Genomic DNA, 25,935 nt, shown 5'->3' with positions numbered 1-25,935 from the left:
AAAAAAAAAAAAAAAAAAAAAAAATTAATTACATGTATGTATATATGTTTGGGCATGTGTGTGTGTGTAGTAAATGCTATTTTTTTTTTTGTTTGTAAATTGGCTCATATCCTTTGCCTATTTTTCTATTGAAGTGATCATTTTGAACATTTTCTTATGAACTTGGAAGAACTTTTCATATATGAAGGGAATTAACTCTTTGACATGACGGTTTTCTTTTTTTCCTATGTTACCTTGTCCTTTTCTTTTCTTTTTTGAGACAGTCTCAGTCTGTCGCCTAGGCTGGAGCGCAGTAACACGATCTTGGCTCACTGTAACCTCAGCCTCCTAGGTTCAAGAGATTCTCATGCCTCAGCCTCCCAAGTAGCCAGGACTAAAGGCATGAGCCACTATCCCCGGCTATTTTTTTTTTTTTTTCCCAGTAGAGATGGCGTTTCACTATATTTGCCAGGCTGGTCTCAAACTCCTAACCTCAAGAGATCCGCCTGCCTCAGCCTCCCAAAGTGCTGGAATTAGGGATTACAGGCATGAGCCACTGCACCTGACCATTACCTTTTCCTTAAAGCACTGTTAGAAGATGCTAGAAAAGATTAAATATTTAAATTTTGATAGTTGTTAAATATAGGCCAAATGTGTTACTCTTCATTCTATGAAGAAACAGCTAAAAGATAATTACTTCTCACAATTTAAACTTCTAGTTACAAACTTTTGAGTACCTACAAGGTGCTCAGTGATAATACTGCTCTCTCTAACCCAAAGGTTACAATACAGCAAATATCATTTTCCCTTCAAATAACTGTTTCTGGTAGAAGCAATTCTGGAATTCTTTCCATTTTCATTATTAAGCAAGAAACATAAAGTTAATTTATAAATAACCTAAACTAAACAAAGTTAAACTTGTCAAGAAAACTAATTTCTGCTTGTTTAAAATTAGACAAACTTTCAATAATAAATACAATGTATTCATCCACGTTCCTAAAAAGTATTTTACAAAATCTGCAAGGAAATATACTAAAGTTTTACATTTCCAAGCATTACCACATTTTGCAATTTGGAAAACAGGAAACTTTATACCTGGCAAAGAAAACAAACTGGCCTACACACCTAAGTACTCAAAAGCATGATATGAAAGAACTTAATTTTCAGTTGCTCTGGATAAAAATCACTTGCTACTACTAGTGCAATTCTAAAAAGTATGCACACATCAAGTTTGTTTGATAGCCAAGCGCTATCTGTTGAGGGTACCAGTAGGAATTCAGAGATGCAAAGATAGCTACCATTATAATCCTGAAAATACTCTGGAATCTTAACTGAATGCTATGCCGTGGATAAACAGCTAAATTCTGGAGTCTTTTGAAAGACTTTTTTTTTTCTTTAAGAGACGGAGTTTCACTCTTGTTGCCCAGGCTGGAGTGCAATGGCATGATCTCGGCTCGTTGCAACCTCTGCCTCTCGGGTTCAAGTGAATTCCCCTGCTTCAGCCTTCGGAGTAGCTGGGATTGCAGGTATGCACCACCAGGCTCAGCTAATTTTGTATTTTTAGCAGAGACAGGGTTTCACCATGTTGACCAAGCTGGTCTTGAACTCCTGACCTCAGGTGATCTACCCGCCTTGTCCTCCCAAGGTGCTGGGATTACAGGCGTGAGCCACCGCACCCGGCGAAAGACTTTGGTGTTTAAACAGAAACATACATTTCATGCTTTGGTTTACAAGTTATATGGTAAGCACCCTCCTCCCCAACCAGTGAAAGGAAAGTCTACCCAAGTACTAGAAAAGAAAGACTGAAAAGGAACAAGCACATTAACATCTCTTTGGATCTATAAAATGGTATTCATTCAAATTCAAGACTTTTGGAGGGACTTTTGGAGGGTTTTTGAATAAGAGTGTTCTATAAGATCACAGAGTAAGTTAAAGAGGAAAGAAAAACAAAAAGTGGCTCAACGGTCAAAGACAGGTTTGTTTTGGAGAATAAACCTGAGACAGGCTTCTGGCCAATTTCAGTCTGGAAAGCTCTCTCTTACAGACTAGGAGTATTTGTTGGTGACAGAGCTTATTACAGGCTTGGAATGTTTCTGCATGGGGGAGAAGCTTATGACAGTGTTGGAATGTCTCTGGTCGGAGGGGAGGTTATCTTGGGGCTGACATCTCTCCAGCCAGAGGGAAGGTCATGTCGGGGCTGGCATATCTCTGGTCCAGGAGGGGTTTGGAATGTTTCTGGTCAGAGATGTTACGTATGATTTATGGTCATGCTGATCTTAGCCATAAGGCTAATGCCCTTTGGATTTTCGCGGATTTTGATCAAGGTGAAACTTAAAATGTTGGTCTTCGTCCAAGATGGCGATGCTCCTGCTCTGTCAATCCAGACCCTGTAGTTATAAAAAGGATGAGGGGCGGTGTGTTCTTTCTGGCTACTTTCTGTTGACAAGGGGATGGACAGTTTTTGAGTCTTGGATTGACTGCAGAAGTAACACCATCTGTAGATGTTCTTGGGTAGTTGTCTGTGAAATGGCCATAATTCTGTCAGTTAAAATCTTTGAAAAGGTTAATTAGGCAGGGTAAGAACATTAGTCCTAGGCATATTAGGAGAGGGCGCAGAAATGGGGTGACCCATGGTATGATTCTGCTCCCAAAGAATCTATTTGGTTGTTTTGGCATTCCCTTAGCTTTTTAGCCCTTTCTTTAAGTTTTTCAGCAGAGTCTCTTACTGGGCCTGATTGGTTGAGATAGAAACAACATTCCCTACCTAATGAGAGCAGAAGCACATGTTTGGAAAGGCCCATGTATTATTTTTTGTTAGTAACCGTTACTCCTTCTATGAGGATAATAATTAAGCAAAATGCTACAGCAATTGAGATTCCCTGTCAGATATTCCACCCTGAGGGTGCTACAGTATATAGTCCTACTGTAAACAGTAGAGTGAGTAAAGCAATTCCCACAAGGGTGGCGTAGTAAATAATTTTCATCATATTTAAGACGTTCCTTTGGACTGTCAGGTGTTGCTTCCTCAGCTTTCCAGGCTTTGACTCGAGTGTGATGTATCCAGGAGTTGATTCCTGTAAAAGATACTGTCTCAATTACCCTGGTTCCGTAGATTCACTAGACATGGGGTGAAGGATTCCAGGCACCCTCAGCTATTAGTTGTCAGTGCCCAGCAGTGAAGAGATTTCTTCCTGTGATGGTTGGGGGGCTTAGAGGCAGCGCCTGATAAAACATCTAGTTTTCAGTTCATAGGGCTTTAAGAAAGCACAACTTATTTTAGAAACTTGTAGCCAGAAAATTAGAATTTAATTTAAACTNTTTGTTAGTAACCGTTACTCCTTCTATGAGGATAATAATTAAGCAAAATGCTACAGCAATTGAGATTCCCTGTCAGATATTCCACCCTGAGGGTGCTACAGTATATAGTCCTACTGTAAACAGTAGAGTGAGTAAAGCAATTCCCACAAGGGTGGCGTAGTAAATAATTTTCATCATATTTAAGACGTTCCTTTGGACTGTCAGGTGTTGCTTCCTCAGCTTTCCAGGCTTTGACTCGAGTGTGATGTATCCAGGAGTTGATTCCTGTAAAAGATACTGTCTCAATTACCCTGGTTCCGTAGATTCACTAGACATGGGGGTGAAGGATTCCAGGCACCCTCAGCTATTAGTTGTCAGTGCCCAGCAGTGAAGAGATTTCTTCCTGTGATGGTTGGGGGGCTTAGAGGCAGCGCCTGATAAAACATCTAGTTTTCAGTTCATAGGGCTTTAAGAAAGCACAACTTATTTTAGAAACTTGTAGCCAGAAAATTAGAATTTAATTTAAACTGTAGAAAATAATAAAATTGAAAAACATTAGGCAAGACTAGAATTTAACCACAGGTGTGCTACAGTTTTTGAAACATAATTTTGTCTCTCCAGTTTCCCATTTATTAAAAGCCAAGTCATGGCAGGACTAGCTTCCTTTATTATACTTGGCTTAATTATTTGGATACAGTACACCAAGAACAATTATTTGTTACACAGGACTTTTTTTTTGAGGTAGAGTCTCGCTCTGTTGCCCAGGCTGGAGTACAGTGGCACGATCTCAGCTCACTGCAAACTCCGCCTCCTGGGCTCACGCCATTTTCTTGCCTCAGCCTCCCAAGTAGCTGGGACTACAGGCACCCGCTACCACGCCTGGCAAATTTTTTGTATTTTTAGTAGAGACGGGGTTTCACTGTGTTAGCAAGGATGGTCTCGATCTCCTGACCTCGTGATCCGCCCGCCTCAGCCTCCCAAAGTGCTGGGATTACAGGTGTAAGACACTGTGCCCAGCCAACACAGGCCTTTTAAATTGGTATTGATATTTTTATGTGGCTCACCCCTTCATTTGGCCAACTCAGCCAAAATGCTTTGTGTTGGGAGCTAATAAATCACACCAAGGACCTATGTCCAAACAGTACAAGAGATATGGGGTAGATACCTGGAAAACGATGTGACTACACTATCATATTACAAGACATTGAATGGCATGCCACCCACTGGGTGCCAACGACCAGATATTTATTGGCTAGCTCCAAATGGGACATATTGGCTATGTGGCACTAACTTATGGCGGTGGTTACTTCCAGAGTCGTTAGGACAATGTTCCCCAGGTTATGCTTGGGCACAAGGATGAGTAATTCAGACCCTGCCAAAACCAGCAAACCTTTTTCATTTACAATCTAGTTGGACACATTTGGTACTCCAATGGTATGACCACTTAGCTTGAATCTTTGTACCACAGATAGGTATTGAAGATGTTATATGGCATATAGAGGCTTTAATGAATTATACCCAAAAGGTCCTGAATGATAGCTGCATGAGTATCTCCTCGCTAAACAAGGAAGTCATGCTTATGAGGAAAGTTGTGCTGCAAAACCGTATGGCTTTAGATAGACTGACAGCAGCACAAGGGAGGACCTGTGCCATCATAAAAACGGAATGTTGTGTTTATACTCCAGATGAATTGAAGAACATAACCTGACTTATGACTGATATGAAAACCCAGAAAACCCAGATACCTGTCAGATCCAAAAACCTCGTTAATCAACTGGTTGAGTCCCGGTGGGTTTGGATCCCGGGGAACTTGGTGGCAGAAGCTTATTGCTTATATTAGGAATAATAATTTGTGTTGTGTCCTGTTTTTGCTTACAGTGTTGTTATGGGGTGTGCCTGCAAATATGTCAACTGAAAGGACTAGGGTAATGATTCCCTAGAGAATTGCTCTAATTGAGAAGGCAGTAATATAGCCTAACCCAGCTTCCAGGCGTGATTTCCTTTTGTTGCTATAAATCTGGCCTAGATATTTTCTCTCTCTTTTTTTTTCCTTTCCTTTTTTACTTCCTTCCTCTCCCTGTTGTTTTTAATCTTCATGGGACATGACTTTCTAGGAATGAGCCTTCCTAGAGACTGGGGACCTGAACTGCTAGGAATAAACCATCCTAGCAGTAAGAAAGCAGCTTGAAAAGGGAGGAAAACCAACCAGAGGCCAGGAACTCGTATTCCTTTTACAATGCTTTCTCCAAAAGATTTTACAGAAAAAAGAAGGGAAATGTGAAAGGAAATTAAATTTTGGGACCCCAAACTCATTTAGCCAAAGGGAAGAAATCAAGCTGGGAACTGGGTCATGCAAACCAAAGGGGTCTTCCCCTTTGGTTTCTAAATAGGATGGCTACAAGATGAAAAGCTACACACTTCCCCTGTATTTTGCCCACAAGGAAATTCCCAGTGAGCTAAAATTTCATCATGGCAATGCCAACTGATAGCTTACAGGTGCAGTTACCCCTGGCCCACCAGACGTAAATGCATATCTGATTGTTCCCCCACCCCACTTTGTCTGTTATCTTACGTAAAATGCAGATTCCCCCATTTTTTCCTCTGCCCCTTTTATGTCATCTTATGTAAAAAATGCAGATTCACTGAGCCAGACAAAGGCATAAACGACTATTTGCCCCTACTTACCTCTTACATGACAATTGTGTACTTCTCAATATCCTGCCCTTTCCCCTTTAAATTTGGACACCTCAAAATTATCTTCAGAGAAAGGCATAGACTCGTCTCCCGGGCACGTCCTTAACTTTGGCAAATAAATCTAAAATGATTGAGACTTGTCCCATCATTTTTCTTGACACCCACTACAAATTCAATTGGGTTGAAAAACTTTTCTTTTAAAATCAAGTATCAGGTGAAAGTCTGCTACTCACATGAATTACCAGAAATAAATTAATTAATTTTACAAAAAAAAACCTGAGAACTAGTGATATTAAGTGACTTAACCAAGATACAATGTCAGTTAGCGGCAAAATGAGTTTTTGAATCATACCATGCTATTGCTTTTAGGTTTTCTTAAAAGGGAAGGTGTTAAAGAAAGATGGGGTGGGGGGGCTCTACAGCAACACAGGTATATTGCAAAACCTACAGAGATGGGGAGCAGCTTAACGCCAGAGCCTACCGCCGTTCACAGGCTGGGGACTTACAGGGATGGGCAGGAGGGGTCTGGGCTGTGTGGTTCACTGCTCGGCAGGATATTGATAAGATGTTCCTATGATCAGGTGGTTTGGCCCTTTTTTCCGGTTGCAGGATATGATGGGGATGTTCCTTCAGTCGGGCCTTTGATTAGCAGGGTATAAGGATGTTCTTGTGTACTGTGGTCAGGTGGTTAGGCAGGATGTTTCTCACAGCCCAAACTGCCGTGGAATGTGTTACTTTGACCAAGGTCTGCAAAATGGTGGGGGGAATTACAAAATGGTGCAGTTTGGACTAACTGCCAAATGAAAGGGAATTTCATTTTGAAGCTAGAGAACTGGAAGGATAACTTGGGGGAAGAGGGTTCTTTGGAGAAAAGTGGGTTTGGGTCCAAGAGGAATCTACAAAGTTTAAAAATGGGAAGCTTTTGATAGCTAAGCCAGCATGAGGGGATTGGTATCCAGTACCCTGTGACAAGTGAGAAAGTGTTTAAAAAACAAGGTCCTCACCATTGTGAAAGTGAAAACAACCTATAGTATGGAAGAAAATTTGTGCAAATCATATATATATACATATATGACTTATAACTGGACTATATAAAGAACTCTTACAATTTAATAATGAGAAGTCAAATAATCCAATCTTTAAAAAATGATCAAAGGATCTGAATAGACATTTCTTCAAAGATGATATACAAGCAGTTAATAAGCACAGAAAATATAAAATGATGCTCAACATCATTATTCATTAGAAAAACACAAATTGAAACCATAATTAGGTACCATTTCAAATCCTCTTGACTGGCTAAAATAAAAATAGCAGACAATAATAAGTATTGATGAGACTGTGGAGAAATCAGAACCCTCAAACATATCTGGCAGTTATGTAAAATGATACAGCTCCTTTGGAAAACAGTCTGGCAGTTCCTCAAAAGGTTAAATATAGAGTTACCATATAACCCAGTAATTCTACTCTCAGGTATACACCCAACAGAAATAAAAACATATATGTCTACACAAAAATCTGTACACAAAACATTCAAAGAAGAAATATTACTAACAGCCAAAAAAATGAAAACGACCCAAATGTCCATCAATGAATGGATAAAATGTGATATATCCACACAATAGAACTTGGCTATGAAAAGAAATGATGTACTCATACATTCTACAACACGGCTGAACCTTGAAAACACACTAAGTGAAAGCCCGTTACAAAAGGCCACATATTGTATTATCCTATCTTTGTGAAATGTCCAAAATAAGCAAATTTATGGGGACGGAAAAGAGATTAGTAATTGCTTATGGCTGGTGGGGTAAGGTTAATGGGGGAGAGAGGTGGTGACTGCTGAGGGTAAAGAGTTTCTTTTTGGGGAGATGAAAATGTTCTAAACTTGACTGTGGTAAGGGTTGCACAATTCTGTAAATGGGTGAACTCTACTGAATGTAAATTACATCTCAATAAAGCTCTTAAAAGGAAAAGAAAAGGTTCCCCGATTGATATTTTCCACAGCAGTTAATAATTAGAAGGCAGCTCTTTAAGTAGGAAGTTTAGGAGTAGCCAACAGATGCTCCAAACAGTTAAATTCGTAAAAAGGCAACACCTGAACTGGATGCTATGCTAAAGGTTTGGGGATTTGGCGTGAGTGGCGGTGGATACCAAATAACATGAAGGATAGTCTTTGCCCTAACTGCAGGAATGATTTAATGAAGAAAACAAATACCTAAAAATAGTAAAAAATGAGTAAGTGAAAAATGATGGATACAGAGCAGATAACCAATTCAGCGGCATGAAAAACAACTTCCGATTCACGAGTAAATTCTGGTCCTGGACAGACAGGAGGTTGTGGGGACAGAGATCGAGATCAGTGGGGGAAGGAGCACTTCACGTTCAGGGGGCCATGAGTTGAACAATTCGGACAAAAGAGGTTTAGCTGGAGATAAGGCGTGAGAGTACAGTTCTATCTAAGGGACACAGCTCCGGGTGTGCCATTTTCCATTTCGTACGAGTCTCTTAGAAACAAAATGCTACAAATTCAACAGGCTAAAGTAGTCTTTCAAAGTAAAGTTAAAATCACACTGAATTACTATCTCTAATGACTGAGTTCATTAAGCGCAATAATTGCACTTACAGGTTTTGTAACTAAAACGAAAATGTGTTTCTTGTGGCAATGAATTCTCCAAAAACAACTTGGCTCTCCGCACAGGCTTGGACATTAAAGCGCCGAAGAAGTCCCAAGGTGCACATCGGACAACGAACGTACCTCAACTCAACCGAGGGAAGAGAAGACGCGAAGGCATCCCGGGGACTGCATTTTTGCAGGTAAACTCGGGCTAGGCGCTCCCGCCGGGAGGTTGGCTATTGCCCGAATGCGGAGGCAGAAAAGCTGCGGCGTCCGAAAAGCTGCGGCGTCCAAACAACGAGCTCACTATGGCCCCGCCCGGGCCAGCTCTCGGTTTCCATGGCTAACGTCAACTCCGGCGACCGCCACCCGGAGCTGAACAGAGCGCGTGCGCGCTCAGGACCTGGCCGGCGCCGGGCTGGCCTCGCTGCCCCGGTCTGTGCTCGCTCCGGAGGCGGGCCCTGTCGTACAGCAGGCTTGGCCTAAAGGAAGCCGGGAAATAGCGCGCTTCGTTCGCGCCAAGCTTAGGCCAACATTTGCCTGGCCAGGGATGACGGGAGTTGCTCATGCTCTGGTCTGGCACTGGGCCTACGAGAAGCACGAGCGGCGAGAGCCGGGACGCCCTGAACTTTCCCCTAGGCCGGGCCTTTACGCAGAAGCGTCATTGCCCTGGTGACGTGACGTCCTTCCTCAGGATTGTGCGCCGGGGTGGGGAAACAGATGTACAACCGCCATTTTGCGCATCAATTCACCAGAGGTCGGGTCAGGTTGTCTTAACGCAGGCAGAGGGGTGTGGCAGGGCTCCAACCGCTCGGGGTCCCGCGACTTCCATTAATGAATTCGCACACTGGCCGTCACCACTCAACACGCCGACGGTAATGAATGTTTTTTGAGTGATACTTCATGCAACCTATTCGGCTTGGACGATTGGGGGACTGCATATACGTGATCGCTATCGCCTCAGTTTGTGGCCGCGTTTTAAAATACAAGGCACCAACATGTCCATCATAGAAACGTGTTATTAAGATATTAGTAAAACAAGGCAGAGTTCCGGCGTTCCAATTAAAAGGCCGTGGCTGATTCTTATTAGTGTGGCGGGAATCTTTACAGCCTGGCCGCAAAGACCCCAATTAAGGCTAGTTAAAAAGTTATCCCTATATCCAGGGCTCACCTCCCCCATTCTCCACGAAATATGAGCCCCCTCCCCCCCCACCAAGTTCTGGAAGTGTTCCAGATTGCCAACTGGGAGTCTTCAACACGGCCCCGGAGAGCATTAACAATAATTGGTCTCAGCTGATTTAGAGGCTCCTGTAAGGGAACTTTGAAGCTAACGTGTGGGTATCAAGTTACCCGCAACTCCCCCATGTGATTGGTTAGATACTGTAGCAGTTCTGCACACTTCAGAGTCCAAGATGACTTGTGGACTGTTTTGTTTGGATCCCCATTCCTCAAAACTATAAATGCGGCCTAAATTTTTTTTTTTTTTTTTTAATTCTTGGCTCTTGGCTATCCTGGAAATGATGACTTTGTATTTAAGTATTTAGGTTTTCAGATCATAATAGAAAAATAATTACTGTGTGAATATTAAAAGAAAGCCAAAGTTGTATTTATTTATTTATTTTTAAGATACTCTGTCCAGAGGAAAAGTGTAGTTTGTTGAAAGCGTGTGGAAGAAAACCCCGGATATACATATACTTGTCTTCAAGGACCTAATTTGCAGGTAGACCCTTTCGCAGTTTGGTGTCTTCACGATTTGATAGAATATGGGAAAATGTGCTGTTGGTCCATCCGTAGTTTTTCTCATTGATGCTCACTTATTGCGGGTCAGAGTGCCACATGAAGCATCTTGGAAGCACCAGTTACCACTAAGAAGTCTGTTTCATGTGGTTAAGAGTAGAGGCTCCAGAGTCAGGAACTCTGGGTTGAAACCCTGGCACCACTGCTCACTACTTGTGTGATCTTGAGGTTATGTGATTTCTCTAGTGTTCAGTTTCCTCATATCTTGTAAAATAAGGCAAACAATAGAACTTAACCCACAATGACAAACCCAATTTGTCATTGGATTAAATCAAATACCTGTAAATTGCTTAGCAGGGTAAATGGCACAGCATAAATGCTTAGTAAGGATGACCTATTATCTTTATGTAGAGGGTGTATTTATGCTTGTTCTTGTCATGGCCTTTGCGTATGACCCAACCAGAATTAACATGTTTATTGTTGAAATATCTGCTGTTTTTCAAATATATTTGAACATCACACTTTCTTAGAATAAGATTAGTAGAGCATATGGTACAAGCCCTTTGGTTAGCTGTGTATAAAATATTCATTCAGCATTTATTGAAATAGTGAAGGGAATAGTGGTTCCTATTTGTCAGGAACTACACTAATTGCTATAGATATAAAGTCAAATAAAACATGATCCTTAAGGAATTTACCAAAATGTAACTTGGACATCAAGGATATAACTTGAACAACAAGGACATCAGTAATTACAGTGTGTGTGATAAACAGGTATGCGCTGAGGTTCAGAAACAAAGTGGGACACATAATTGTGGGGAAATTAAGGATGGTTGCAATCCAGTTTTAAAGGGTGAGTAGACAGCTGGGCCAGGTGTGGTGGCTCATGCCTGCAATCCTAGCACTTTGGGAGGCTGAGGTAGGAGGATCACTTGAGCCTAGGAGTTCGAGGCCAGCCTGGGCAACATGGTGAAACCCTGTCTCTACAAAAGATACAAAAAATTAGCTGGATGTGGTTGTATGCGCCTGTGGTCCCAGCTATTCTGAGGCTGAGGTAAGAGGTTGTTGCAGTGAGCCGAAATCGCCCCACTGCATTCCAATCTGGACAACAGAGTGAGATCTTGTCTCAAAAAAAAAAAAAAAAAAAAAAAAAAAAAAAAAAAGTTAGCTGGGAGAAGAGATATTCCAGGTAGAGGAACATTTATTCTTTAATTCATTCAACACATTTAGAGCATACATAGAATCAGTACTTTGTGTACCTAGTTTAATCTTAACCTCATGAGGTAGCTTATTATTATTTCAACTGTAAGGAATCTGAGCTTGAGAAAAGTAAAATAAGTGATGACATCTGGAGTTGAGTCCATATCTGTATGTCTTCAGAGTTCATATATTTTTTCCTGCCCTGCGATTCACATAAAATGAAACAAATTGTGAAAAATCTGGAACTGCTGCTTCAGCCAGAGAAGATGTTTAGCCAGGCATTATCATGACATACATGTTATTGTGTAATGGTAATGCCCGTTTTCAGTTCATACCCAAGTTACTTCTCTTGCTAAAAATAAAACAAAAACAAAACCCACCCCATAAACCCTCACTCTGCCCTGTTCCCAGAGACCACTGGCCAGAAGTCTCTGAAAATAATCAGAGCTGCAGCAGTAAGTATGGGCTAAAGGGGAGGCAAAATCAGGCCCACAGTTCCGGGTGCCTTTGAAGAAGCATAGGAGGAATAATAGCTTTGGGAAGAAAGATAATGAATCTACTTTGAGACCTGTGTGTAAGGGGTTGATGGGATATTCAGGTGCCTATGACCAGTTGGAAATACAGAATAGGACCTATATTACATATTGACCTTGGGAGAGAAGTTAAGACATAGAATATTCTATAATTTTTTTTAAAAAAGATAGTTGCAGTAATAAGATTGGAAAAGAATGCCAAGGTTTATATCTTAATGGGACAAGAAGAAAACTGAAGAAGAAAAGGACTATAAAATAAAAAGATTAAAGGACTATAAAATAAAAAGATTGACTTATATGGCTTGTTGAAAGTCACTGCATCATAGATCATGATATGCATCAAAGATCATGTGAAAGGGCATGTGGTGGGTAGAAATTTTAGAGTGTCTCAGCATGTTCGTGAGATTTGGGTTGGGCAAGTTATGAGTTATGAGAATATTGAAGACAGAAAGTACCCAATAGTTAATTACAATGTTTCATATTGAAATTTCCTTTAATATAGAAACTTTCATATCCCATAAACATTAATAAATAGAACCATCAAATAAACAATATATAATGTAATCATAGCTTTGCCATTGGTCTCAAGCTTTAAGATACAATATATGTCTTTTAAATTCCAGTACTGAAAAATTTGCAGTAATTACTGATGGGGAGTGTATGATAAAGATAGTTTCAAATTTTGGTTATGATAAAGAATTTTTAGTTTTCCTGTATAGCTCTTAAATTTCACTATTATTCCACATCAATAACTTCACAGATGAGACTTCATTTTAGAGGTGTTCCAGTTGATACTATTTTGGAACGTTGTAACTACTGGAAACTTATAAAAACACAGGTATACAGTAGAATTATTAGTAGACTGGAAATCAGTAAATTGGAATATTTAAAAGCGAGACTTTAATTTTTAAAATTATGTTACAATTTGTAAAAATTTTAACTTCACCGAAAGATCAAATTTTAATGGTAACAAAACTGTAAACATCTGTCATGCCAGACCCCATTCACTTCAGTATGGATGGCACCAGGTTCAAGAGGCCAAATAGAGACCCAGAGCCAGCAAATGAGATACTGGGTTTATTGAAGGGAACTTACGTACAGAACAGTACAGTGGCAGTGGGCTGGACAGGAGAAGTGCCACCATGTGCAGAAAGCATGCAGTTTAGATAGTGCTTGCACTTAACACCCTCCCCCTAGCAACCTCCATCTGGCAACCTTCATTTGACCCAAAACAAAGGACCTCAATCTTCTGTAAGGCCCACGTTCCACAGGGTGGGATGGGGCTCAGATGTTCTCATAGATAAGGATGAATCTCTGGGTTGGCCATGATGGGAAGACCGAACCTACATTGAGGTATGTCTGCCATACAGGGTCATTCTCAGGATATGTTTATGTTTTGCTGTCTGGTGTGTCTGCCATACACCATCCACAGGCATACTTAACAATTTGATTCTACAAAAATTAGATTACACACATCTGAATTAAGTACAATCATTCTCCTTTATTTTTGCAAACATTATTGATAGTTGATGATGCAGATTTCATAGTCTTTCTCCCAGCATTTTACACTAGATTGGAGCGTCAGTTAACTTACTGACAGTAACCAAGGATATGATGCCTTATTAATTTCTAAAGCTATAACTGAAGTTAGCAACCTCAAGTAGATGCCCCTTTCTTGGCATTTGCCTGCCAAGTTCTCCGTTTGTAAATGTACTAACCATTTAGAATTTTGTGAATATTATCTTCACTTTCCTTTTGAATGAATATGTAAATGGAAGTGCCATGTGCAAGTTAACTGAGAGAATTTCTACTGAGTAGGAAAGTTATGATTACATAAGAATAGGGGGGCAAAGTTAGGTGTAATTTGCCTAATGTTGGAGGAAAGCCTGTTGACCCCTCTGCAATCTTTCCAGCCTCATTATACTGTTGAGTGGAAAAGTCCACATTTGTTACAATTACTTCCTGCAGTTTACATTGTGATGCTCTCTTTAGGTTAATATATTTTAAAACACAAAAACTAGAGGTTACTCATATTAAATAATTATCTATGGGAAATGAAACCACATTTAGCAAATACAGTTTATGCATAAAATAACAAAAACCAGTTTTAGTGGGATGGTAGATTAGAGGTACATTTTTGAAACTTAGCTTGGCTGTGTTTAACAAAATTTAAAATGCAGTTCCCCTTGACACAGAATTTCATTTAAATGTATTGAACCTATTCCTTATTGAAGACTGTTCTGTGTTTTTGCTATTACAGGTGTTTGTACTAGAAAATTTATAATATCAAAAAAGCACAAAACAGTCTTCAATAGGGGACTGGTTAAATAGATTATGTAAAAAGGAGATATATTGGCATGTACATCTATGCAAAGATGTCCAACTTACATTAATTAAAACAATTAAAAATTATGATTTGCATGGTATGATTTTATGTTAAACTGGATGTAAACATGAGCATGTTTTATATATGCATATTTCTGAAGGACACATAAGAAACAACAGACTTTAACCTCAAGAGATTAACTGGGATTTGACCGGAGGGGGAACTTTCACATTTTACCTTATACTCTTTTGTGCTGTTAATACATTTTAAAATAATATATATTATTTTATAATCTTTAAATAATAAAAAAATTAAAAACAAAAGCATTAAATTGGCTGCAATACTCCTACCCTCCAAAAAACTCACCAAGCCGTTAAGTGATTTAGCCACTGTATAACCAGTATAGAGGTGTAGTGGATTTTGTTTTATAATAGTACCTTTATCCAGAATATATTTGGAAAATTGTTGTTTTCTGAATAAAGAAATTAAAGTATTGATGCTTTCATAGGAAGAGAAGTGCCATATTATTTTTTAGAGTTGTATTACAGTTGAAAATTACTGTAATTTATTTGGTATATTGGTAAATTTTGAGCTTTGATAGACAGTGGGATACTAGACTACTGTAGTATTAGATTAATAGGTCATCTTTTGAAATCTTTAAAATTAGTTCATTTTATATAGTAAATGAGAACATTTACTGAATTTATGTATACATTCTGAAGCTTATTTGATTTTTTCAAATGTCTGTAAAATATAAATTTTAGCATATGTGTCAGAATATATTAGTGTATATATACAGATATGTATATCTACAAAAATTTGTACATATGTAAAGTATGTGTTATATATAACATGCAAAATAAAATACACTCTATTTTGTTGAATCAGCAATGACTAAGTATTACTGTAGGAAATTTTTAGATGTGGTTTGTTTTTAACAGTATAGTTTTGAAGTGTAATCATTTTAATAACATTTATGCTGGTACTTTAAAATATTTTTATTTTACCAGAGCTGTGTTTTAGACTCTTAGTTTAAATTAAAACCAATATATAGAAATAAATATTAGAATAATTATTAATCCCATGGAATTTAAAAAATTCTGTTATTTATGAATTCCAAACCGAATATCTTGATTCATGTTTTTATTACATATCAGTTTTACTCCTATAAGACTTTGTAATTGGTAGAAAATTCATACACATTTAAAGAGCAGTATGCACAAAAGAGATGCATATACTTGTAGAGATAACCATGTAGTAAGAAACAATGGATTGTTTTTATTTGTGACTTTTATATAAAACTAGCCTATGGATTATTTTCCCTGTGAATTTTTTTCCCTGATAATTTTTCTCCTGACATCATAATAATGAAAATAATAAAATTTTAGAGGCAAGCTTTAAGAGCATGTATGCCCTGCCTAATACAGCTAATAAAACCAAAAAACTTACCTATATTATGTACTGCAAAAATTCAATAACAGTTTTTTTATTTTGAGTGGTCAAATTCGTGTAGAAGCATACAGCCTGAATTGCACAATTCAGTATCCCTGGGCAACTTGTTTCTGTATCATTCATATTCCCAAATGTACTCTGGGCTATAAGAGTGGGCTGTGAAAACCTAAAAGTTGTATTTACTCTTATGAAAAGACTTCCTTTTTTTATGTTTGCCTTCTTTCCCCATGTACAAATTCTTTAAAAATATAGTACATCTTAAAAGTACTAACCTGAATATAGTGTGGACTCTTCTAGAATTTTTATTCCACTTTCTTCTGATGCACAGAATGAATAGTATTTGCTTTATGAGTCAGTAAACAATCTTTAAGAACAAGGAAGGCCTGAAGCCCATTTCCCCTCCTTTTGATTATATCCAAATACCCCATCCACTGATGCCTCCTTCCAAAGTCAATGGAGTGATTCCTTCCTTTCAGAAGCAAAAGCAGCCCTACTTGAGAACACTCTGAAATATGTTGTCCTCTTTGCATGATCTCCATTTATTAGACCAGTTATTTTCCTCATTCCTTATCAAAGCATGAACTCAATAACTGATTAAGAAAACAGTGTTCTTAGCATGAAAGAAAAAGATAATGATATTCATAAGGTGATGGAAAGCATATTTAACAAGAAATAATGAGATCTGAATTACCATTTGAGCTCTGCAAGAAACTTGATAATTTTCTTTTCGGCAAGTCAGTCTCTAGGTTTCCTTTTCTCCTCAGTGATATTAAGGATCAGTCTGTCTCTAAATTTTCATATAACTGTATATTTCTACTTCTATATTATTTTTCTGTTAGTTTTATCATGCTATTGGTGGAAATAAAGATAGTCTATACAATTTTATTTTTTATGCAAATACATTTTTAAAAGTGCGTAAATTTTTAAAATAACATAAACATAAGAGTGAGCTTTATGCTAAGCAGACCTAAACAAAACATGATTATCATTAGAAAACTAACTCTGTTTACTTCAGTATTGACCGCTTTTCTTGGGACAGTGATTTCTGTGAATATTAGCATCAGGTAATGTGTCACCTTAATCAGTATTCATTAAGTACCAACAGTTTACCTTCTGAGGGCTCTTTCTTTAAGGTCAGTTAAGTAAAAATGTTAAAGCCAGTTATTATGAGGATTTCTGCCATGTAATAGTCAAATTATTTTATACTTTGCCTCTTTTTGATTAAAAGTAGTAGTCAAAGATGTTGAAGCCCTCAAAGGTGATTTTGAACATGAAGTGCTGGAGCTACCCAGGCAGCAATCAGAAACAATTAGGAAAAATGTACCAAATGCTTCGTTCTTTCTCTAGGCTGCATGGCAAATTACATTTAATATTTCAGGCTTGTTGCATTTTAAAATAAGGCCTCCAACTAAGCAATTTTCAAGACAACTCCAATCAAAAGATATTTCTTAAAATTTTCTTACTGCTGTAGAAATGAAAAGAGTGATTGTCTATGTTGATTAGCCTTGAAGATTGCTTTGGGAAAAATTTGATAATTCTAGTACCATTACCATTATAATTTACAATCTGTAAAGAATTGAATACTACATTGACTACCAGGATAGTTTAAGGCTTCCTTTTTATCTCCTAATTTTATTCTACTACCTTAACATAAAGAAATCCTTGTAATATGTATTTAATGCATATATAATTTATTTTGTCATGATTCTTAAAATTATTCTCAATTAGATCAAATAAAATCAGCCATAGAGCATAATAAATATGCCTGAAATATTTATTGATGCCTACTATGTGCCAAATTTTGTGCTAATCAATTTGGCAGATAGAGATGAAAAAGAAAGATTTAACTTCAAAGAGCTTTCAGCTTAATGGGTAGGAAATTCACAATAAAAGAAATGAACAAAATAAGAAAATTTTGCATTTCAGTTGTGATGAGCTGAGTATGGCTGATACAATTTCATTTTCTTATACCAAATGCTAAATAGAGGTTACAGTTACCTGATATGGCAAAACCTAGCAAGTTAGGAAAGTGCTCCCATAATAATGCTTTTATGCTTAGAAAGAAAAATTATAATGGAATGAAATTACATTACACTTGGCAATGTATAGAAAAATGTTTAAATACCAAGAAAGACCTTTATTCTGGCAAGGAGATTCATTTCTTATGGACTTTCTGATTCAAAGACCAAGTTTTTAATTATTTTAAACAGTTTTAAAATAGCTAAAACGTACCAGCTGTCTTAAACTAGAAAACAAAATAAGATTCAGTGATAGTGAGGATTCAGTAACATGGCATTCTCATTTATTCACTCATGAACTCAATTAGCGAACATTTATTGTGTGTTTACTAGGTGATAGACAATTTGTTAGAGGACTAGTGATAAAAGAGTACCAGTATCTCTTGTTATGGGCCCCACTGGTGAGAGTGCTGAAGTAATACACATCTATATGATCACTTTGAAAATAAATGTATTCATATTTATCAGCAACTCTAAAAATGTGCATACTTTTAACTGATTAATACTTTTCTGTGCAAAGGATTCAAAAGAAAAGATTAATGTACATATGTATTTATTGCATATTTCTAATATTAGAAAATTGGAAGCAACTTGAATGTTCTATAGTTCAGTGATTAAGAAAATTATAGTATTTCCCCTTGGTTGACTATAACATAAACATTAGGATGATAATTATAAGGGCTTTGTAATGCCATGGAAAATGCTAAGATACATAATATGAAGAAAATCCAAATTTTATAAACTTAAAATTCTATGAAAATATACAAATAACAAAACTTGGAATTTTACAAAATGATAGTTGTATTTGCATGGAGGTGTTCCAGATGATCATCTCATTGTTGAAATATCATGTACTATTTAACAATGGTTAATACACAGGCTCTTGCTCTGTTGCCCAGGCTGGAGTGCAGTGGTGGGATGCTCACTGCAGCCTTGACCTCCTGGGCTCAAGCAGTCCTCCCACCACAGCTTTCCAAAGTCCTGGTATTATAGGCATGAGCCACTGTGCTCAGCCCTGGATGAACCTTGACAACATTATTCTAAGTGAAATAAGGTATTCACAAAATTATTGTACAAATATTGTATGATTACACTTATATGATGTATCTAGAGTAGTCAGATACATAAAGATGGAAATTAAAATGGTGGTTTCCAGGGACTTGGGGGAGGAAGGATGGGGAGTTATTATTTGATGGATACAGAATCTCAGTTTTGCAAGATAAAAAGAGGCCTGGAGATGGGTAATAGTGATGGTTGCATATCACTGTGAATGTACTAAATGCCACTAAACCATACACTTAAAAATAGTGAAGATGGTAAATTTTATGTGTATTTTACTACAATTTGAAAAATAAAGGTTAAAATGGTAGATTTTATGTTTAGTGTATTTTGCTATAATAAAATATTTTTTAAAGTAGTTCAGAAGCTGTGGATGAATTTCTATATATGTATCAGAAGTTGAAAAGGGGACAGTTTATAGAGTAAGAGTATAATAATAGTACAATGAAAAAAAAAAGAAATGCATAAGGCAGTTTCTAAAAGAATTCCAAAGATAAATATCACCAAATTATATTCTGTGTTAAACTGAAATGCGTGATTTGAAATGTTTTGCGCAAGTATTTCTCCTGCCTTTTTTTGTCTAAGCTCATGACCATAGATGGTAGCAGAAAATGTGTTGTTAGACTGAAATGAACTTTGAATGTTGTCACAATTTTAGAGGTGAAAGAGATACTTGCTATATTAGAGTTCTCTAGAGGGCCAGGACTAATAGGATAGATGTATATATAAAGCGGAGTTTATTAAGGAGCATTGACTCACAAGATCACAAGGTGAAATCCCACAATAGGCCATCTGCAAGCTGAGGGGCAAGGAAGCCAGTCCAAGTCCCAAAACCTCAAAAGTAGGGAAGCCGACAGTGCAGTCTTCAGTCTGTGGCCGAAGGTGTAAGTCTAAGAGTCCAAAAGCTGAAGAAGTTGGAGTCCAATGTTTGAGGGCAGGAAGCATCCAGCACAGGAGAGAGACAAAGGCTGAAAGACTCCACCAGTCTAGCCACGCTGGCAGCTTATTAGATGGTGGCCACCCAGATTGAGGGTGAGTCTACCTCTCCCAGTCCACTGATTCAAATGTTAGTCTCCTTTGGCAACACCCTCCTGGACACACCCAAGAACGATACTTTGCATCCTTCAATCCAATTAAGTTGACAGTATTCACCACCACACTTGCTTTAGAGGTAAGACACCACAGGTTCAGATAAATTAAGATTATATGGATACGTAGTGAGAGATCTGTCCTAGAATGGATCCTTTGACTTTTATTACAGTATTATTTAGGCTTTGTATTAAGCAGGCTAGATTCTAATCTTTTAAAAAATAATGAAACATTCAATTATTTATTAGGAAATTCCTATATTTTTTAATTTAAAAAATTTATTTCAATAGTTTTGGGGGTAAAGGTAGTTTTGTTACATGGATAAGTTCTTTAGTGGTAAAGGAAATTCTTAAACATGAATTTCCTGTAGTATAGTTTACAGCTATGTCTTTTACTCATGCTTTTGATGTTTTTTATATTCTCAAGGAATTGTTGACTTCACAGCTCTCTTCTCAAAGCATTGTTCCTTTGATTCTAAGAGAGGTTGCATTGTCTTAGCTTTTAAAAATAATCTACATTATGAATTGTTGTTCAAATATCTTTCCTATCCCACTCTTATCTTGAACTGTATTTCTTCAAATATTTGTAATTGTGGGACTCAAATGATACTGACCTTATTATCTCCTAGATCTTATGCATTGCACAAAGTGAGAATACTTGGTTGCAAGTGACCGAAATTCAACTCCTCCAAAAAGGATTTATTGGTTCATGTAATTGCGAAGTGCAAGAGTGCATCTTAAGGCAAGACTGCATCTGGAGACTCAAATACTGCTGTCAAGACTGTCTCTCCAACTCTTTGTTTGCATTGCTTTATTCTTCTAGAGTCTCTCCTAGTGGCTGACAAATGGCTGCCAAACTCAAATCTCCCAGTTAAGCAATCGCAATGGAGGAAATAAACCAAATAACTCTCTACCGATGTCCATATCTCAATTTCAGGTTCTGTGTGCATGCTCCTATGATTAGCAGCCCCAGCACTAATGCATAGAGGAGATATTTCCCAAAGGATTCTGAAGAAAGCGGGGTGGGAACATTAGGCAGAAAAGAACAATTCCCATAGTCTATTGTACCAATGTTTCCCCACTTCATAGTGAAGCAACTTTTTAAAACATTCTGGATACATTACAAATCAATGTTTCTGTCCATTTAAAATCATTTAATGCACTACATGTTTGTCTCTTTTTGGCTGTGCAACATTTGAATCCCTGTCCTTTCTGGAATTTGCCACTGTGAGAGCCTTAGTGGGAAGGCAGGCCACATCCCCCATCACAGATGTTAAATAATACATATGCTTTTATTTATTTTTTTGCTGTGAATGTATTATTATTGTTATATTTCTTATTATACTTTAGTTCTGGTGCAGGTTTCTTATATAGGTATCCATGTGCCATGGTGGTTTGTTGCACCCATCAACCCATCATCTACATTAGATATTTCTCCTAATGCTATCCCTCCCCTTGCCCCCCACCCCACAACAGGCCCCAGTGTGTGATACTTCCCTCCCTGTGTCCATGTGTTCTTATTATTCAGTGCCAACTTATGAGTGAGAAAATATAGTGTTTGGTTTTCTGTTCCTGTGTAAGTTTGCTGAAAAGGATGGTTTCCAGTTTCATCCATGTCTTTGCAAAGGACATGAACACATCCTTTTTTAAGACTGCATAGTATTCCATGGTATACATGTGCCACATTTTCTTTATCAAGTCTGTCAGTGATGGACATTTGGGTTGGTTCCAAGTCTTTGCTATTGTGAACAGTGCTGCAGTAAACATACATGTGCACGTGTCTTTATAACAGAATGATTTATAATCCTTTGGGAATATACCCAGTAATGGGATTGCTGGGTCAAATGGTATTTCTGGTTCTAGATCCTTGAAGAATCACCACACTGTCTTCCNTATATGCCCAGTAATGGGATGGCTGGGTCAAATGGTATTTCTAGTTCTAGATCCTTGATGAATCGCCACACTGTCTTCCACGATGACTGAACTCGTTTACATTCCCACCAAAAGTGTAAAAGCATTCTTATTTCTCCACATCCTCTCGAGCATCTGTTGTTTCCTGACTTTTTAATGATCACCATTCTAACTGGCATGAGATGGTATCTCATTGTGGTTTTGATTTGCATTTCTCTAATGACCAGTGATGATGAACTTTTTTTCATGTTTGTTGGCCGCATAAATGTCTTCTTTTGGGAAGTGTCTGTTCATATCCTTCACCCACTTTCTGATGGGGTTGTTTTTTTCTTGTAAATTTTTGTAAGTTCCTTGTAGATTCTGGATATTAGCCCTTTGTCAGATGGATAGATTGCAAAAATTTTCTCCCATTCTGTAGGTTCCCTGTTTACGCTGATGATAGTTTCTCTTGCTGTGCAGAAACTCTTTAGTTTAATTAGATCCCATTAGTCAATTTTGGCTTTTGTTGCCATTGCTTTTGGTTTTTAAGTCATGAAGTCTTTGCTCATGCCTATGCCCTGAATGGTACTGCCTAGGTTTTCTTCTAGGGTTTTTATGGTTTTAGGTCTTATGTTTAAGTCTTTAATCCATCTTGAGTTAATTTTTGTATAAGGTGTAAGGAAGGGGTCCATTTTTAGTTTTCTGCATATGGCTAGCCAGTTTTCCCAACACTGTTTATTAGATAGGGAATCATTTCCCCCATTGCTTGTTTTTGTCTGGTTTGTCAAAGATCACATGGTTGTAGATGTGTGATGTTATTTCTGAGGCCTCTGTTCTGTTCCATTGGTCTATATATCTGTTTTGGTACCAGTACCTTGCTATTTTGGTTACTGTAGCCTTGTAGCATAGTTTGAAGTCAGGTAGCATGATGCCTCCAGCTTTGTTCTTTTGTCTTAGGATTGTCTTGGTTATACAGGCTCTTTTTTGGTTCCATATTAAGTTTAAAGTAGATTTTATAATTCTTTGAAGAAAGTCAGTGGTGGCTTGATAGGGATATCATTGAATCTACAAATTACTTTGGGCAGTATGGCCACTTTCATGATATTGATTCTTCCTATCCATGAACATGGAATGTTTTTCCATTTGTTTGTGTCCTCTCTTATTTCCTTGAGCAGTGGTTTGTAGTTCTGCTTGAAGAGGTTCTTCATATCCCTTGTAAGTTGTATTCCTAGGTATTTTATTCTCTTTGTAGCAATTGTGAATGGGAGTTCACTCATGATTTGGCTCCCTCTTTGTCTATTATTGGTGTATAGGAATGCTTGTGATTTTTGCACATTGATATTGTATCCTGAGACTTTGCTGAAGTTGTTTATCAGCTTAAGGAGATTTTGGGCTGAGACAATGGGGTTTTCTAAATATACAATCATGTCATCTGCAACCAGAGATAATTTTACTTCCTCTGTTTCTATTTGAATGTCCTTTATTTCTTTCTCCTGTCGGATTGTCCTGGCCAGAACTTCCAATACTATGTTGAATAGGAGTGGTGAGAGATGGCATCCTTGTCTTGTGCCAGTTTTCAAAGGGAATGCTTCCAGCTTTTGCCCATTCAGTATGATACTGGCTTTGGGTTTGTCATAAATAACTCTTATTATTTTGAGATATGTTCATTCCATCAATACCTAGTTTATTGAGAGCTTTTAGCAGGAAGGGCTGTTGAATTTTATCGAAGGCCTTTTCTGCACCTATTGAGATATTCATGTGGTTTTTGTCATTGTTCTGTTTTGTGATGGATTATGTTTTTTGATTTGCATATCTTGAACCAGCCTTGCATCACAGTGATGAAGCTGACTTGAACATGGTGGATAAGGTTTTTGATGTGCTGCTGGATTCGGATTGCCAGTATTTTATTGAGGATTTTTGCATCAATGTTCATTGGGATAGTGGTGTGAAATTTTCTTTTTTTGTTGTGTCTCTGCCGGGTTTTGGTATCAAGATGATGCTGGTCTCATAAAATGAGTTAGGGAGCAGTCCTTCTTTTTCTGTTGTTTGGAATAGTTTCAGAAGGAATGGTATGAGTTCCTCTTTGTACTTCTGGTAGAATTTGGCAGTGAATCTGTCTTGTCCTGGGCTTTTTTTGGTTGGTAGGCTATTACTGCCTCAATTTCAGAACTTATTGGTCTATTCAGGGATTCAGCTTCTTCCTGGTTTAGTCTTGGGAGGGTGTATGTGTCCATGAATTTATCCTAGATTTTCTAGTTTATTTACATAGAAGCATTTATAGTTTTCTCTGATGGTAGTTTGTATTTCTGTGGGATCAGTGTTGATATCCCCTTTATCATTTTTTATTGTGTCTGATTCTTCTCTCTTTTCTTCTTTGTTAGGCTGGTTAGTGGTCTATTTTGTTGATCTTTTCAAGAAACCAGCTCCTGGATTCATTGATTTTTGAAGGGTTTTTCATGTCTCTATCTCCTTCAGTTCTGATCTTAGTTATTTCTTGTCTTCTACTAACTTTTGAATTTGTTTGCTTTTGCTTCTCTAGTTCTTTTAATTGTCCTGTTAGAGTATCAATTTTAGATCTTTCCTGCTTTCTCTTGTGCACATTTAGTGCTATAAATTTCCCTCTAAACACTGCTTTAGCTGTGTCGCTGAGATTCTGGTACCTCGTGTCTTTGTCCTCATGGATTTCGAGGAACTTATTTATTTCTGCCTTAATTTTGTTATTTACCCAGTAGTATTCAGGAACAGGTTGTACAGTTTCCATGTTGTTGTGCAGTTTTGAGTGAGTTTCTTAATCCTGAGTTCTAGTTTGGTTACACTGTGGTCTGAGAGACTGTTTGTTATGATTTCTGTTCTTTTGCATTTGCTGAGGACTGCTTTATTTCCATTTATGTGGTCAATTTTAGAATGAGTGCAATGTGGTTCTGAGAAGACTGTACATTCTGTTGATTTGAGGTGGACAGTTCTGTAGGTGTCTGTTAGGTCTGCTTGGTCCACAGCTGAGTTCAAGTCCTAAATATCCTTCTTAGTTTTCTGTCTCATTGATCTGTCTAATATTTACAGTAGGGTGTTACAGTCTCCCACTATTATTGTGTGGGAGTCTAAGTCTCTTTTTAGGTTCCTAAGAACAACTTGCTCTATGAATCTGGGTGCTCCTGTATTGGGTGCATATATATTTAGGATAGATAGCTCTTCTTGTTGCATTGATCCCTTTAACATTGTGTAATGTGATTCTTTGTCTTTTTTGATCTTTGTTGGTTTAAAGACTCTTTTATCAGATACTAGGATTGCAGCCCCTGCTTTTTTTTGCTTTCCATTTGCTTGGTAAATATTCCTCCATCCCTTTATTTTGAGCCTATGTGTGTCTCTGTCTGTAAGATGGGTCTCCTGAATATAGCACACCAATGGGTCTTGACTCTTTATCCAGTTTGCCAGTCTGTGTCTATTAATTGGGGCACTTAGCCCATTTACGTTTAAGGTTAGTATTTTTATGTATGAATTTGATCCTGTCATTATGATGCTAGCTTGTTATTTTGCCCACTAGTTGATGCAGTCCCTTCATAGTGTCAGTAATCTTTACAATTTGGTATGTTTTTGCAGTGGCTGGTACAGGTTTTTTCCTTTCTGTATTTAGTGCTTCCTTCAGGACCTCTTATAAGGCAGGCTTGGTGTTTACAAAATCTCTCAGCATTGAGGCTTGAGTAGGTAAGCAAAGCGGCCAGGAAGCTTGAACTGGGTGGAGCCCACCGCAGCTCAAGGAGGCCTGCCTGCCTCTGTAGGTTCCACCTCTGGTAGTAGGGCATAGCTGAAAAAAAGGCAGCAGAAACTTCTGCAGACGTCAACATCCCTGTTTGACAGCTTTGAAGAGGGTAGTGGTTCTCCCAGCACGGAGTTTGAGATCTGAGAATGGACAGACTGCCGCCTCAAGTGAGTCCCTGACCCCCGAGTAGCAAGGCTGGATCAACGTATGCAAATCAATAAACGTAATCCATCATATAAACAGAACCAAAAACAAAAACCACATGATTATCTCAATAGATGCAGAAAA

The 25,935-nt window shown here is 37.9% G+C and overlaps 1 protein-coding gene and 1 pseudogene across 2 annotated transcripts in view; both read right to left on the bottom strand.

Annotated features, from left to right (window-relative positions):
• The window catches only part of LOC108520161 (pecanex-like protein 4), a 19,585-nt pseudogene extending 10,637 nt beyond the window's left edge, over positions 1 to 8,948 (bottom strand). The window contains exon 1 of the transcript XR_001882840.1: positions 8,729 to 8,948. The product of XR_001882840.1 is annotated as a pecanex-like protein 4 (transcript). The remainder of the gene's footprint in view (positions 1 to 8,728) is intronic.
• Positions 3,358 to 25,935, bottom strand: part of LRRC9 (leucine rich repeat containing 9) — a gene marked incomplete at its 5' end in the record, with an annotated part of 97,902 nt that continues 75,324 nt past the window's right edge. The window contains 1 exon segment of the mRNA XM_017859422.1: positions 3,358 to 3,561. Coding sequence (XP_017714911.1) covers positions 3,513 to 3,561 — 49 coding nt within the window.

The sequence above is a fragment of the Rhinopithecus bieti genome, unplaced genomic scaffold, assembly GCF_001698545.2.
Source record: "Rhinopithecus bieti isolate Rb0 unplaced genomic scaffold, ASM169854v2 scaffold_50364, whole genome shotgun sequence".
Lineage (NCBI taxonomy): Eukaryota > Metazoa > Chordata > Mammalia > Primates > Cercopithecidae > Rhinopithecus > Rhinopithecus bieti.
This window is presented reverse-complemented; position numbering and strand designations above follow the sequence as displayed.